The sequence below is a fragment of the Pseudophryne corroboree genome, chromosome 5 (genome assembly GCF_028390025.1).
Source record: "Pseudophryne corroboree isolate aPseCor3 chromosome 5, aPseCor3.hap2, whole genome shotgun sequence".
Lineage (NCBI taxonomy): Eukaryota > Metazoa > Chordata > Amphibia > Anura > Myobatrachidae > Pseudophryne > Pseudophryne corroboree.
This window is the reverse complement of record NC_086448.1, coordinates 480755771-480770778: the sequence shown is the minus strand read 5'-3', so window position 1 is coordinate 480770778 and position 15008 is coordinate 480755771. Positions and strand designations below refer to the sequence as shown.

General features: G+C 43.1%; 1 protein-coding gene across 3 annotated transcripts in view; it reads left to right on the top strand.

The window, feature by feature from the left end:
• The window catches only part of LOC134927886 (cadherin-10-like), a 680078-nt gene that overhangs the window by 456066 nt on the left and 209004 nt on the right, over positions 1–15008 (top strand). For all 3 annotated transcript variants that reach the window (XM_063922965.1, XM_063922966.1, XM_063922967.1), the window contains one exon: positions 3693–3880. In XM_063922965.1, the coding sequence (XP_063779035.1) occupies positions 3693–3880 (188 nt within the window). The remainder of the gene's footprint in view (positions 1–3692; positions 3881–15008) is intronic.

Here is a 15008-nt window from a genome sequence, read left to right as displayed (position 1 = left end):
TAGTGACAGAGTTCCTATGCAAAACAAAACCAGTCTGGTCTCGATGGATAAGTGTGGGCAATAATAATTTTAAATGCTCAGCTAGAATCTTAGTCAAAATTTTATAATCTAAGTTCAATAGTGAAATTGTTCTGTAGGAGGCAGGATAGGACAAGTCCCTTCCTGGTTTTGGAATGACGCGCAAAGATGCTACATTAAAATAGTCAGGAAGTTTACCAGAAGTCAGTATGGCATTATAAACTTCCACCAGGACAGGTGTGACTTTATCCCTTAACAACTGATAAAAATCAGCTGTATATCCGTCAGGACCCAGGGCCTTGCCCCTTTTCATTGATGCAATTACTGTCCTAACCTCCTGAGCAGTGACAGGGGCGACCAAAGACACACCCTGAGAAGGTGACACCTGTGGTAGCGGTAGGCCTGCCCAAAAATCATCATGTGGGGATGCTGCAGAAAGAGGGGGGATAAAATTCACTATAGAAACCATGCAGGACCAAGGCTATCATCTTATTAGAGGTGGTAAGGGTGCCAGCTGGGCCTCTAAGGGGGTGGATAGTAGACGGGGTGCGTTGGCCCATCAGGAGATTTGAAAGCAATGTGCTCAACTTGTTGCCAAACTTGTGAAATCTATGTTTACCTCTAAAGGTATAAGATGATTCCTGTTTGCGAAACAGGCACTCAAAAGACAACTTTGCCTCGGTGTATAGGGTCTTAGTAGTTGGGGAAGGGTGGGTCATAAACTCCTGAAAGGCATGAGTGAGTGAGGATTGAGCCACTAAATAATCCTGCGCTAAGGATTTCTTCATGGACGACGAACGGGAGATGAGAACTCCATGCAGTGTGACCTTCGCTGTCGTCCAGAAGAGAACTGGATCAGTTTGCAGTGCATCTAGGTTATCCGCAACATAGTGACCCCACGCCGAGACAACAGCCTGTTGGAGCTAAAGAGAGGTGGGAAGGGAGGAGGGACATCGCCAGTTAATAAAGTCACACTGCTCTCGTCCATGAAAAATGATAGCACGGATCACTACATGGTCGGACATCGAAATAGGTTCCATCTCGATCTCCATAATCTTAAGGAGCAAAACACAGGACAGCAGTAAATAATCAATTCTTGAGAGGGTGCCTCTTGCGGCAGATAAACAAGAAAACTCCCATTCTAACGGGTGTTTCACTCTCCACATATCCAATAGCATCAGCTTTTCGTAAAGAGCCGGGATTCCAAACTTGGGGAGCTTAGCCCGTCCTACCAGTGGGAACTGTCTATCAAGCTGAGTGAGAGAGACTAAGTTAAAATCTCCGTAGAGAAGTATCGGCTGATCAATAAATGGCGTGAGGATGGATACGATATTATAGAAAAGGATTTAGAATAAACCGTTGGAGCATACACATTGAGGCATACATATATCAGACCATCATAGTGGAGTTTACAAAAAACATAACGACCCATACCATCTGCTTTCACATCAGCAACCATAATTGCTAGATGATCTGCAGCCAATATGGCAATCCCTCACGCCTTTGAGTTGTAGGAGGCGGAGGCAAGGACTTTCCATTTAAGTGTATTAAGTTTCAGAGTTTCAAGGGGTACTAGATGCATTTCTTTGAGAAAAGCAATATCAATACATAATTTGCGCAGATACAAAAGAATACGTTTACGTTTCATTGGGGAGAGATAAGCTTCAGCATCAGGGACTGACAGAAAGTCTTTAAACTCAGAGCCAGTGTAGATGCGTAGCCGAGCAGAGTATAGCAGTGCAAATTTTTGATTATCCTGTATCAGACGGGAGCATAAAGGTGCAAAGTCCTTTCTCATCTTGGACAGTTCGACAGAGTAGTCCTGGAACAATAAAATCTTATGGGTATCCCATTGTAGATCTCGGTGTTTACGGGACATTGACCAGATCAGTTCCTTGTGGAGATAATTAAGAGTCTTAAATATCACAGCCCGGGGTCTGGCACACTCCTGTAGCCTGATCGGGCCAAGCCTGTGAGCAAGTTCAATGACAATATTTTCACATCTATCCTGAATATGCAGCAGCTCAGGAAGTTTAAACTTGAGAAAATCAAACAGCTCATGACCCTTTATCGATTCTGGGAGCCCAATAAGCCTGAGATTATGTCTGTGAGATCTATTTTCAAGATCTTGGAGCTTGTTATGTATTTGGTGAATCTCTTTGGTCTGTCTAGACACCGTTTTCTTCATCTCAGCCACATCCCTTAAAACTTCCTTCAGTCTATGTTCAGTATGAAGCACTTTCTGAGAGAGATGGGAGAGTTGCTGATTAATGTTACCCTTCTGAGCCTTAAGCAAGGGCTTCATGGCTATACGAATCACATTTATCATGTACCCATAGGTTACAGGGGTGCCCGGGGATGGCATTCAGGCATCAGTCATATCACAGGGAGCGGGGCTCGGGGGCTGAGAAAGTGTACCTGTCACCTGGGAGCCAATATCATCATCCCGCCGATGAGTGCCGCGAGTAGCCCCAAGGGTGCTGGAAGCGGCATCCAGTGCCATCGTGGTCTCTGCCTGCTGCCTCTCCTTCTCCCGCTTGGCGCGGTTCTTGTTGATGGGCACGGGGGAAAAGTACCTGTCCATGCAGCAGACAGGGTCAGGAAACCGGAGTGGGTCTGCACAGGGCAGATGGAGGCTCAGAAAGCCTCGTAAAAGGTACAGGAGAGCGGGGCACAGAGGAGCTCACTGCTTCAGCCTCCGCTCATGAGGAAGCCGTAACCGGAAGTCCAACAACTCCTCTTTAATGACAAAGAAGCTAAAGTAATTTTCAGATGGCATTAGCCAACTCGACAAAACCAGACCACAGTCTGCATCAAGAATAATGGAGACTGCTATCTGCATAATTAGTTAGCCTATTTCAGGATAAAGCTTGGCTATATCTTGTGTTACGTTTTTGTTAAATGGCTCTGATACCAAAATCATGTAGAAACAACAGTTTCCACTAGAGATGTGTGGTTTGGTTCTCCGTAAACCTGAATCCACCCACAATTTGTGGATTCAAACTGAACCAAAACCCAGTGTAGATCTCCCGAGGAGATCAATTCCAAACGTAGTCTCAGTTGGAATCTTCCCGCGGATCGGAATATGAAATTGAATTCCAAATATCTGGTTTTGGATTACAAAAATGACATGATTGTATCTGTTTTTATCATGTTTTTCCATTTTTTTATAATGATTATGAATTTTTCAGATCAATTTTAAACCGAACCAAAATCCAAAAATGAACCAAAACACTTGAGGGTGGATTTAACAAAACTAAAACACGGGATCCACACTTATTTCTAGTTTCCACATGATTATTAAGCAAAGATGGCTTTATAATTAGGCCACTAAGACACATTTGTATATTTGTTGTCTGGTTCATTAGAATTTTTGTAGAAAAAAAAGATATATATATATATATATATATATATATAACAGGGTTACAGTATATTCGGTAGGGCTAATCCATAAATAATTTGCATGTGATATGTTACAGAACTGTAGGTGAAATCTAAAATACATGTGATTTTGAAACACAGCCAAATTACAGTAGTTACTGTATATTGTTTTAACTGTTTATTAGTGACATAAATAAAATAAATGTGACCAAAAATATATACATAGACTGTGATTTTTTTATAGTAATAAATTATACTATAATGACAATTATTTTTATACCTTTCAAATTCAGATACCTATCACCTCAGTGTCCTAGAATCATCTCATGTTGGTACTATAGTTGGTTATATAAAAGCTGTGGATGCTGATATTGGCAGAAATGCTGAAGTAAGATACCGAATAATAGATGGAGATGAAATGGGCATGTTTGAAATAACAACAGAGAGGATAACACAGGATGGTGTCATTACTATAAGGAAGGTATGCATTTTTTTTTATCTTATTTGGAGTTCGAGTATTACAGTGATGTGTGAAATGCAAAATAGCTACAACTCTTATCACCTCTACAAAAAACTCTATGAGAAACACTTGTTTACAGCTACATTTTGCTTGGGATCTAGAAATATGGACCATCATACCAAAAACAAACCCATTTCAAAATACCCTGTTTTCACGCACATTGGCCCTCATTCCGAGTTGTTCGCTCGCAAGCTGCTTTTAGCAGCTTTGCACACGCTAAGCCGCCGCCTACTGGGAATGAATCTTAGCTTATCAAAATTGAGAACGAAAGATTCGCAATATTGCGAAAAGACTTCTCTGTGCAGTTTCTGAGTAGCTCGAGACTTACTCTTCCAGTGCATCAGTTCAGTGCTTGTCGTTCATGGTTTGACGTCACAAACACACCCAGCGTTCGCCCAGACACTCCTCCATTTCTTCAGCCACTCCCGCATTTTTCCCAGAAACGGTAGCGTTTTTTCAAACACTCCCATAAAGCGGCTGAAGCTACCAATCCGTGTGTATTCTGACAGGCTTCCAACAAGTCGGATTTCCTGACTTGTTGGAAAAAACGGGGCCCTAATGAATAGGTCGGAACCCCTTGCAACCTAAATCTGTCAGAATCTGTATTCTTTCCAACAAGATGGCAACTTCCAACACTTATTGAATGCAGCCCTATATATTATGACGTATTGAAGTAGTGTCTGTATTAAATGGCATATGGAAGTTGTGTCTCTGTACAGTATATGATGACATATGGATGAAGTGTCTTTATATTATGAAATAGAAAATGTGTCTTTTTATTATAGCACATGGAAGGTGTGTCTGTACATTATGATATATGGGAGGTGTGTACTTTATGTGTATTATGGCAAATAGAAGGTATGTTTGTATCAGAGATGACCAGTCTTGGTTCTGTGAAAACAGAGCCAACCTGAACTATGGGATCTGCGGGACAATGTTTGACGGGCACCCACATGTCCCTAGTAATTTTAATACTCACCCGATATGTCTACTGTTATTCATACTAGCCCCACATGTCCCTAGTGTTATTAATACTGGCCCCACATGTCCCTAGTGTTATTAGTACTGGCCCTTCATGTCCCTAGTGTTATTAATACTGGCCCACATGTCCCTAGTGTTATTAATACTGGCCCCACGTGTTCCTAGTGTTATTAATACTGGCCCTACATGTCCCTAGTGTTATTAATACTGGAACCACATGTCCCTAGTGTTATTAATACTGGCCCCACATGTCCCTAGTTTTATTAATACTGGCTGAGTTAGATGGATGTAGGCAGTAAGCAAAACATTCTTTGTTATTTTTATAGTGCAGGAAGTGTACTTCTATATTACTTGCATTTTGGCTAATTGTGTCACACTGGTGCTGTAACTTAACTGCAGCACTACACCTTGGTGGACAGCCCACTGTTGTTGTTTCTTTGCCACTGTCTGCAGTGCTACCCAGAGCTCCTAATACAAGGCCAGCATTAACCCTCTATTGGTGCACACTGGTGGGTGCCACTGTTACTATAATATAAGCACAGTGATTCAGAGCAGTGTGTAAAAGTGAAAAAATAATTTTATATATATATATACATACATATACATATATATATATACATATACATATATATATATATATATATATATATATATACCTGTGTGTTTTCAGGGCCAGGCCATGCCGCAGTGTTAAGTTGTAATTTTTAAAAGAAATATGTGCTATACAGTAAACTGCCATGTGTTTGTGTCGCCATTCTGTCACATATGTAAATTAATCAGCTAGCTGGCTGCAGAGTTTTGGCAATATTTGTGAAAACAATATTAGCAATGTGGTGGTCAACATTGACTGGAAAGAAATTTTACTGAGGTTATTAATACTATAGGGACAAAAAGTCCTGAATTAAGTGTTTTTTAGTTTTCATAAATAAAAAAATACAGATCCAAAACCAAAGCAAAACATATGAAGGCACTTTTATCAAAAGCAGAACCTAATGATGAACCATGAGGGTCAGTGCACATCTCTAGTCTATATATTATGACACATGAAATAGGTGTCTATATTATGACATATGGAAGGAACGTAGCTGCATATAATGAAATTGGAAGGAGTATCTGTATGCAGTATATTTTCATATTTTCATTTGGAATGAGTAACTGTTTATTAAATACTGTACATGTGTATCTGTATATTATGAAATGCAATATTTCTTATGTGAGATTAAATAATATCACTGCAATGTCACTAATGTGCATACTGTAGTATGTGTCTGTGTTCAAAGAGTCTGCTATGACTTTCTTGAAGGTCTACTTTCCCAACTTAGATTTTGGGTACAGTTTTGGTTCCACTGCTTGCCTCTCCACTGCCTCAGTATGGCAGACAGGAGACAGACAGAAACCCTGGTGAGAAGGACGGACAGACAGAGAGAAAGCAGGTTGCTGAAGAGGGAAACTTGGGGATAGTGAGAGAGACAAAAAAGGCCATAAATATACAGCAGAATGAGAGGGCCAGATGGAGTGTGAAAGGGGGTGCATATTGGAACAGATTGGGGGTGGGGCAGTACAGAGCTGGGAGCGGGATAGATCAGAGGGGGGTGGAAGAGATCTAGTGGCAGAGTATCAAGGGGGTAGGTTAGGGGATGGCAGTGGGGAAGGTGGTTGCTGAATAGTGCCAAGATGGGGATACATTGGACCAGGACATATTTTGGTGCTAAGCATGGGGACCTGGCATGGTTTATACCAGATCCCTTTACTAGTCTTGTATAATTCAAATATGGATGTACAGTAATTCAAGGAAGCAAATATGTTATGTGAAACCAAAACATGATCTCTTACCACTACCTGTTAAATCTTAGCAGGATCGCTCCCTGTACTCATAATGTTTTCACCATATGCTGATCCTTCCTTTAGGGGTTAACAACATGGTATTTATAAGGCTAAAAAAACTATTCATCCAAAATTGTGTACAAAGAGTTGTGGAAACTCTTAAGTTGATGCTCAGTTGGCAACAATTATGCCTCCAATGTCAGGAATAAAATGATTTATTTTGGTTTAACTTTTCAATTCTGACATTGCATGCTGGCTTGTGATGTCACACAGCCACCCCGATAATGGTCACGGCATGCCCATATTTGGACCACCCCCCAATGCCATGTTGCCACCCAGGAACGCCACCACTCTCAATCACACTGCAGCCACATCCTTCCTGGATCCAGCTGCAATGTGTAGAGTTGCGCACATGAACTGCAGCCAGTGTTCATGCGCAGGCCACCTGAATGCTGCCACTGCATCTGAATAACCCCTTTGTGCCAAATGATCAAGAAAAAAGGCGTATTTACAATTTTACCCACATACAGTCATGAACATGGACCTAATATTATTCATCTCGTTATGTTATAACACAGCCGCTCTGATTAAAAAACTGTAGGCTGACCACCTGACAAATGTGCACAGTTCTTTTAGATGGGTTTAAGTTTGAGGAGACTCATGAGTAAATAAGGACCACTCAGGTATCAAATCAAATGAAAACATTTACTTTCAATAGATGATAGATGCTTAGATACATATGTTTAGCAATCAGGTATATATGTTCAATGCAGCAAACACATCAGTATTCATGGTCCAGGAGCATAGCCATATTAAGGGGGGATGCAGGGCATACTGTACCCCAGGCCCCCTTTTGTCAACGGGGCCCCCGGCCAGAACACACTGACATCAGTAGCTTTCCCTCTTAATCATCAGAAGAACCAGCAGCTAGACTATGAGCAGGACAGTAAGCAGTGAAGGCAGAGACACAGGAGTATCATGTTTCATGAGCTACCGATAGAGCTTTCTGACCAGAGGAGATATAGGAGGGTGGAGAGAGCTGTAAGTGACATAGGAATCCCAGCTTCTCCTCTTCCCTGCTTGGGTGTTGGAGTCTTGTGTAAACTGTTATGAAACTAAACCATTTGGGTCTAGAGATAGAGACACACACAGAGAGTCCTCCTGAGTCCTGTCCCAGTATGTAAGTAGTAAAGAGGCTGCTGCTATTCTTTCATCTGACAATATTAATTATTTTATTTTTCTATGTGTATTTTAAGGTTAAGTTGTCTTTGTTACATTACAAGAAAATGTTATGTAATAGTTGTCTTTCAATTAGGTGGAGCTATAAGCAGTTCCCAGCATTATTAAACTATTAGTTTAAAACTAATATACAACATTGGTTTAAATTTAATATACACAATCCATACCTCCCACCATGATTCATTCCAGGTGGAACAACATGCTCTCTATCTGGACTTCCTTCTTAAATTATAATTGCAATCACCTGTGTTGAAACACCTTTCTTATCAGTTAAATAGTTCAACACAGGTGACGCCAATCATATATTAAGTGGGAAGTCTAGGTAGAGAGTATTTTGTCCCTGCAGGAATGGGACTTGTTGGGAGGTAAGGACAATCTAATATAAACCTCACACTTCCACTGGGGCCCACCTGTCTTAAGTGCCCTGGGAAACCCCAAGGCTTAATCTGGCCCTGTCCAGGAGCACTGTTTTCTATTGGTTAGAAGCTGAACAGGCCATCCATCCTAGCTCTTCTGCAGTCAGTGTGTCACCAGGAGTAAGGTTTCTAAGGACTTCCCGCCTTCCATTTATATAGCAAAGCTGAACAAAGCATGGCTATAATTGCCCATATTAGGGTATAAACATAAATTAAACCTATGATTGGTCTTTTATGTATTGTATACATAATCTTTTGTAGAAACTGACACCTTAGGATATGATGACATCCCAGTATAAACTTTTCAGTATGTTGCAAGACATAAATTAGAGTGGTAAACACCAAAATGGATGACAGCCCATATGAGGTTAGACTGGCCCACAGTGATTCAGGGAACCCCCAAGTGGGCCCTAATGCATTGGGATCAGGTTTCAAATTGTGCAGTTAAATTATAAATTATACATATGTTACCTTATACTGCACAGGACTATGGTGTATTCTCTACAGTGCATTACTGTTAAAATCTGGTACATTCGCATGCAAACACTAGCAGTATTTACTATATGTAACCCAAACCATGAACTCTCTAATGGTTAATCAAGCCTCTGTGGCAGTTGACCACACCCCCTTTGAAGAATGGCCACACTCCGACACTGGCCCCATCTTATTATATAATTTTGTTCTCCCTATTGTAAACATATTGCAATATTGCCAAAAGTTACTGTTTTAGAAGAAGAAGAAGAATTATTTAAAATTTATTGTCAAAAATTTTCAATAATGTTAATGTATAAATTATTGCTTCCTGTGCTGCTGCTACTACCGCTACTAATTGTAATATCATTATGTTACAAATTGTTCCATAAACAGTGCACTGTCTACTCTTTTTTATGGCTTCATGTATTATTTATTTATTTGTCTTATACAGAATCACCCTGTTTTAAGTACAGTATGTCCCTGTATTATTTTAGTCCTGTTTTACCCACTCTATATTGTTCTGGAGCACTGTGAATCTCTATTGTTCTGGAGCACAGTGAAGCCTTTCAAAGCAAGGACAATAATACCAGTTCTACTACTAGTAATACTACTACTATTACTGCTTCTTCTTCTACTACTACTACTACTACTAATAATAATAATAATAATAATAATAATAATAATAATTAGTGATGAGCGGGTTCGGATCCGAAACCGCCCGAACTTCACCTTTTTTTACACGGGTCCGAGCGACTCGGATCCTTCCGCCTTGCTCGGTGAACCCGAGCGCGCCCGAACGTCATCATCCCGCAGTCGGATTCTCGCGAGATTCGGATTCTATATAAGGAGCCGCGCGTCGCCGCCATTTTCACACGTGCATTGAGATTGATAGGGAGAGGACGTGGCTGGCGTCCTCTCCGTTATATTAGAAAAGAAAAGAGTAAACTGAGTGACTTAGTTACAATTGTGGGGAGGATTGGGGACGGGGAGCAGCTGTTAGGGAGTACAGTGCAGGGTTTACCACCAGTGAGTTTAATCCTTTGTTTCTCTACATGAAAAAAACGCTCGACCATATCTGTGCTCAGTGTGCTGCACTGCTGCATGATATATCTGTGCTGAGTGCACTGCTCAATCTGCCTAATTGTGGGGACTGGGGAGCAGTTATAGCAGGAGTACAGTGCACAGTTTTGCTGACAGTGACCACCAGTCCAGTATACGTTTGTCTGCCTGAAAAACACTCCTGTGGTGGTTTTTTTCTTCTTCATACTAGTTTAGCAGTCTGCTGACAGTGTCCACCAGGTCCGTTATATACAGTATATTATTATATATATAAGCAGTACGGTAGGCCACGGCTGTACCTACCTCTGTGTCGTCAGTGCACTCGTCGTCCATAAGTAATATAATAATATACTATCCATCCATCTACATTGTATACCTGTGGTGGTTTTTTTTTTTCTTCATACTAGTTTAGCAGTCTTCTGACAGTGTCCACTAGGTCCGTTATATACAGTATATTATATATATAAGCAGTACGGTAGGCCACGGCTGTACCTACCTCTGTGTCGTCAGTGCACTCGTCGTCCATAAGTAATATAATACTATACTATCCATCCATCTACATTGTATACCTGTGGTGGTTTTTTTTTTCTTCATACTAGTTTAGCAGTCTGCTGACAGTGTCCACCAGGTCCGTTATATACAGTATATTATATATATAAGCAGTACGGTAGGCCACAGTTGTACCTACCTCTGTGTCGTCAGTGCACTCGTCGTCCATAAGTAATATAATACTATACTATCCATCCATCTACATTGTATACCTGTGGTGGTTTTTTTTTTCTTCATACTAGTTTAGCAGTCTGCTGACAGTGTCCACCAGGTCCGTTATATACAGTATATTATATATATAAGCAGTACGGTAGGCCACGGCTGTACCTACCTCTGTGTCGTCAGTGCACTCGTCGTCCATAAGTAATATAATACTATACTATCCATCCATCTACATTGTATACCTGTGGTGTTTTTTTTTTTCTTCATACTAGTTTAGCAGTCTGCTGACAGTGTCCACCAGGTCCGTTATATACAGTATATTATATATATAAGCAGTACGGTAGGCCACGGCTGTACCTACCTCTGTGTCGTCAGTGCACTCGTCGTCCATAAGTAATATAATACTATACTATCCATCCATCTACATTGTATACCTGTGGTGGCTTTTAGTTGTGCGCAAAATCTGGAGAACAAAAATGTGGAGGTTAAAAAAATAGGGAAAGATCAAGATCCACTTCCACCTCGTGCTGAAGCTGCTGCCACTAGTCATGGCCGAGACGATGAAATGCCATCAACGTCGTCTGCCAAGGCCGATGCCCAATGTCATAGTACAGAGCATGTAAAATCCAAAACACAAAAGATCAGTAAAAAAATTACCCAAAAATCAAAATTAAAAGCGTCTGAGAAGCGTAAACTTGCCAATATGCCATTTACGACACGGAGTGGCAAGGAACGGCTGAGGCCCTGGCCTATGTTCATGGCTAGTGGTTCAGCTTCACATGAGGATGGAAGCACTCATCCTCTCGCTAGAAAAAAGAAAAGACATGCGGCAAAAGCACAGCAAAGAACTGTGCGTTCTTCGAAATCCCAAAGGAGAGCCCAATTGTGTCGGTTGCGATGCCTGACCTTCCCAACACTGGACGGGAAGAGCTTGCGCCTTCCACCATTTGCACGCCCCCTGCAAGTGCTGGAAGGAGCACCCGCAGTACAGTTCCTGATAGTGAAATTGAAGATGTCAGTGTTGAAGTACACCAGGATGAGGATATGGGTGTTGCTGGCGCTGGGGAGGAAATTGACAAGGAGGATTCTGATGGTGAGGTGGTTTGTTTAAGTCAGGCACCCGGGGAGACACCTGTTGTCCGTGGGAGGAATATGGCCATTGACATGCCTGGTCAAAAAAAATCAGCTCTTCAGTGTGGAATTATTTCAACAGAAATGCGGACAACTGGTGTCAAGCCGTGTGTTGCCTTTGTCAAGCTGTAATAAGTAGGGGTAAGGACGTTAACCACCTCGGAACATCCTCCCTTATACGTCACCTGCAGCGCATTCATAATAAGTCAGTGACAAGTTCAAAAACTTTGGGCGACAGCGGAAGCAGTCCACTGACCAGTAAATCCCTTCCTCTTGTAACCAAGCTCGCGCAAACCACACCACCAACTCCCTCAGTGTCAATTTCCTCCTTACCCAGGAAAGCCAATAGTCCTGCAGGCCATGTCACTGGCAAGTCTGACGAGTCCTCTCCTGCCTGGGATTCCTCCGATGCATCCTTGAGTGTAACGCCTACTGCTGCTGGCGCTGCTGTTGTTGCTGCTGGGAGTCGATCGGCATCCCAGAGGGGAAGTCGGAAGACCACTTGTACTACTTCCAGTAAGCAATTGACTGTCCAACAGTCCTTTGCGAGGAAGATGAAATATCACAGCAGTCATCCTGTTGCAAAGCGGATAACTGAGGCCTTGACAACTATGTTGGTATTAGACGTGCGTCCAGTATCCGCCGTTAGTTCACAGGGAACTAGACAATTGCTTGAGGTAGTGTGCCCCCGTTAACAAATACCATCTAGGTTCCACTTCTCTAGGCAGGCGATACCGAGAATGTACACGGACGTCAGAAAAAGACTCACCAGTGTCCTAAAAAATGCAGTTGTACCCAATGTCCACTTAACCACGGACATGTGGACAAGTGGAGCAGGGCAGACTCAGGACTACATGACTGTGACAGCCCACTGGGTAGATGTATTGCCTCCCGCTGCAAGAACAGCAGCGGCGGCACCAGTAGCAGCATCTCGCAAACGCCAACTCGTTCCTAGGCAGGCTACGCTTTGTATCACAGCTTTCCAGAATACGCACACAGCTGAAAACCTCTTACAGCAACTGAGGAAGATCATCGCAGAATGGCTTACCCCAATTGGACTCTCCTGGGGATTTGTGGCATCTGACAACGCCAGCAATATTGTGCGTGCATTACATCTGGGCAAATTCCAGCACGTCCCATGTTTTGCACATACCTTGAATTTGGTGGTGCAGAATTATTTAAAAAACGACAGGGGCGTGCAAGAGATGCTGTCGGTGGCCAGAAGAATTGCGGGCCACTTTCGGCGTGCAGGCACCGCGTACAGAAGACTGGAGCACCACCAAAAACACCTGAACCTGCCCTGCCATCATCTGAAGCAAGAGGTGGTAACGAGGTGGAATTCAACCCTCTATATGCTTCAGAGGATGGAGGAGCAGCAAAAGTCCATTCAAGCCTATACATCTGGCCACGATATAGGCAAAGGAGGTGGAATGCACCTGTCTCAAGCGCAGTGGAGAATGATTTCAACGTTGTGCAAGGTTCTGCAACCTTTTGAACTTGCCACACGTGAAGTCAGTTCAGACACTGCCAGCCTGAGTCAGGTCATTCCCCTCATCAGGCTTTTGCAGAAGAAGCTGGAGGCATTGAAGGAGGAGCTAAAACAGAGCGATTCCGCTAGGCATGTGGGACTTGTGGATGGAGCCCTTCATTTGCTTAACCAGGATTCACGTGTGGTCAATCTGTTGAAATCAGAGCACTACATTTTGGCCACCGTGCTCGATCCTAGATTTAAAACCTACGTTGGATCTCTCTTTCCGGCAGACACAAGTCTGCAGTGGTTCAAAGAACTGCTGGTGAGAAAATTGTCAAGTCAAGCGGAACGCGACCCGTCAACATCTCCTCCTTCACATTCTCCCACAACTGGGGGTGCGAGGAAAAGGCTAAGAATTCCGAGCCCACCCGCTGACGGTGATGCAGGGCAGTCTGAAGCGACTGCTGATGCTGACATCTGGTCCGGACTGAAGGACCTGCCAACGATTACTGACATGTCGTCTACTGTCACTGCATATGATTCTCTCACCATTGAAAGAATGGTGGAGGATTATATGAGTGACCGCATCCAAGTAGGCACGTCAGACGTATACTGGCAGGAAAAAGAGGCAATTTGGAGGCCCTTGCACAAACTGGCTTTATTCTACCTAAGTTGCCCTCCCTCCAGTGTGTACTCCGAAAGAGTGTTTAGTGCCGCCGCTCACCTTGTCAGCAATCGGCGTACGAGGTTACTTCCAGAAAATGTGGAGAAGATGATGTTCATTAAAATGAATTATAATCAATTCCTCCATGGAGACATTCACCAGCAGCAATTGCCTCCAGAAAGTACACGGGGACCTGAGATGGTGGATTCCAGTGGGGACGAATTAATAATCTGTGAGGAGGGGGATGTACACAGTGAAAGGGGTGATGAATCGGACGATGATGATGAGGTGGACATCTTGCCTCTGTAGAGCCAGTTTGTGCAAGGAGAGATTGATTGCTTCTTTTTTGGTGGGGGCCCAAACCAACCAGTCATTTCAGTCACAGTCGTGTGGCAGACCCTGTCGCTGAAATGATGGGTTCGTTAAAGTGTGCATGTCCTGTTTTTACAACATAAGAGTTTTTGGGAGGGCCCAAGGACAATTCCATCTTGCACCTCTTTTTTCTTTCATTTTTCTTTGCGTCATGTGCTGTTTGGGGAGTATTTTTTTGAAGGGCCATCCTGCGTGACACTGCAGTGCCACTCCTAGATGGGCCAGGTGTTTGTGTCGGCCACTAGGGTTGCTTAGCTTAGTCGTCACACAGCTACCTCATTGCGCCTCTTTTTTTCTTTGCGTCATGTGCTGTTTGGGGAGTATTTTTTGGAAGGGCCATCCTGCCTGACACTGCAGTGCCACTCCTAGATGGGCCAGGTGTTTGTGTCGGCCACTAGGGTTGCTTAGCTTAGTCGTCACACAGCTACCTCATTGCGCCTCTTTTTTTCTTTGCGTCATGTGCTGTTTGGGGAGTATTTTTTGGAAGGGCCATCCTGCCTAACACTGCAGTGCCACTCCTAGATGGGCCAGGTGTTTGTGTCGGCCACTAGGGTTGCTTAGCTTAGTCGTCACACAGCTACCTCATTGCGCCTCTTTTTTTCTTTGCGTCATGTGCTGTTTGGGGAGTATTTTTTTGAAGGGCCATCCTGCGTGACACTGCAGTGCCACTCCTAGATGGGCCAGGTGTTTGTGTCGGCAACTTGTGTCGCTTAGCTTAGCCATCCAGCGACCTCGGTGCAAATTTTA